At 46.0% G+C, this 1496-nt stretch overlaps 1 protein-coding gene across 1 annotated transcript in view; it reads right to left on the reverse strand.

Annotated features, from left to right (window-relative positions):
• Positions 1 to 744: 744 nt before the first annotated feature.
• FAM124B (family with sequence similarity 124 member B) overlaps positions 745 to 1496 on the reverse strand; it is a 21599-nt gene continuing 20847 nt past the window's right edge. The window contains exon 2 of the mRNA XM_006143298.2: positions 745 to 1389. Coding sequence (XP_006143360.1) covers positions 745 to 1389 — 645 coding nt within the window. The remainder of the gene's footprint in view (positions 1390 to 1496) is intronic.

Genomic DNA, 1496 nt, shown 5'->3' on the forward strand with positions numbered 1-1496 from the left:
CTTCCTGCTGTGGTCAATGGTGCTTTCAAATCATCAAATAATCCTACACTTCTCCCTGGTTTGTAACAAGAACCTCTCCAGTGTAGTGCAGAAGCAAATGAGAAACAGAAGAGCAGGAAAACCCTAGAGTTCAGTGTTCATTTTTAACCTCATTTTCTGACTTCCAGTGTTTCTGCTCATTAAACAGAAAAAAATAAATAAGTTGTTTGTAATTTTCAAGACACTTTGCATTTTCGCTCATTCCAGATGCAAACAACTTTAAAGACAAATCACAAGAGGGTATGTGATCAACAGGGCCTAGTTACCAAAGGAGGTCACATAAAAATTAAAAAGCGCTGCAGACTAAATAGCCCATGCTGTCCAGAGGGATGAGCTATGGGGCCCAAGTAAAAATTAAAACCAAATTGCATACACTAATCAGCATTGCATAATAACACATCCGGCCCATTTGCATACAATGCAATTATCCTGATAGGTGCTGAACTCAACTCATCCAGCTGGGTTTGAGCACCTCCAGGGAACGTGAGCGTGGGGCTCTTCCCTGAAGACCATGATAGCAAATAAACAATCACTCCCAGCACTTTCAGATGTTGAGCATTTGAATTACAGGCAATATAGATCTGTGCCTGGGTAGCAAGCAGGCCTGCTCAGATAAACCAGAAACAGAATATACTGGGTCAGTGTTTCCTTTCTAGAACACTCTTATCTGATCTGGTGCTTTAGAAAAATCACATTCGTTTTAAGCTATATGAAGAATTCTTCTTCTTTTTCTTCACTCTGGACAGGCAGATGAAGGGAACATTTTGAACTTATCTTCCTTGCACCAATGTCCTTTTGGTCAGCAAGCGACAAAGGGTGGACTCTTTCCTTAAAGCCTCTGCTGTTTGGGGATGTAGTGACCCTTGAGGAAGAAATTGGCAAGCAAGATGGTAGCTGGCTTGGCTGCAAATCCTTTGGAAATCTGCTCAAAACAGCTTGCTTGGGTTCAGAATTGATGACCGTGAACCCTGTGTCAACATTAGTCTCTGCCTCAAGCTTCTGGAAGCTATTCTCCCAGTTGAAGTCCTTCATTCTAGCCCCAGGTTCGAGGTGGGGAGAAGGAAGATGTAGCTGGGTCCCTGTGGCTGGGCTGCTGGCCTGGGATGACCAGATAGGTCTTTTCCACAAGGTGCCACTAGAGCTGCCTGGTGTTGGGCTCCCACTGGCTTCAGGAAGCTCCAGAGAATGCACCTTGAGCCTTCTCCAGCTCCTCCGGCTTCTTAGTTCTAAGTTCCTCTTTGCAGAGACTGGTGTCAGCCTTGAGTCCTGAAGAAGCATGTCAGCTCCCGAGACGCCATTCAAGAAAGACAGCTCGCCATTCCTCACGCCAAGTCCTGGGTCCAGCTGCACCTGAGGGAGGAGGAAATGAGGAGCAAAGGAGACATCTTTCCATTACTGAGGGCCAACAGCAGACCGTCCCTTATCAGCCCTCTTCCATGCTGTGCCCATGGCAGACT

Source organism: Tupaia chinensis, unplaced genomic scaffold (genome assembly GCF_000334495.1).
Source record: "Tupaia chinensis unplaced genomic scaffold, TupChi_1.0 Scaffold000095_1, whole genome shotgun sequence".
NCBI lineage: Eukaryota > Metazoa > Chordata > Mammalia > Scandentia > Tupaiidae > Tupaia > Tupaia belangeri.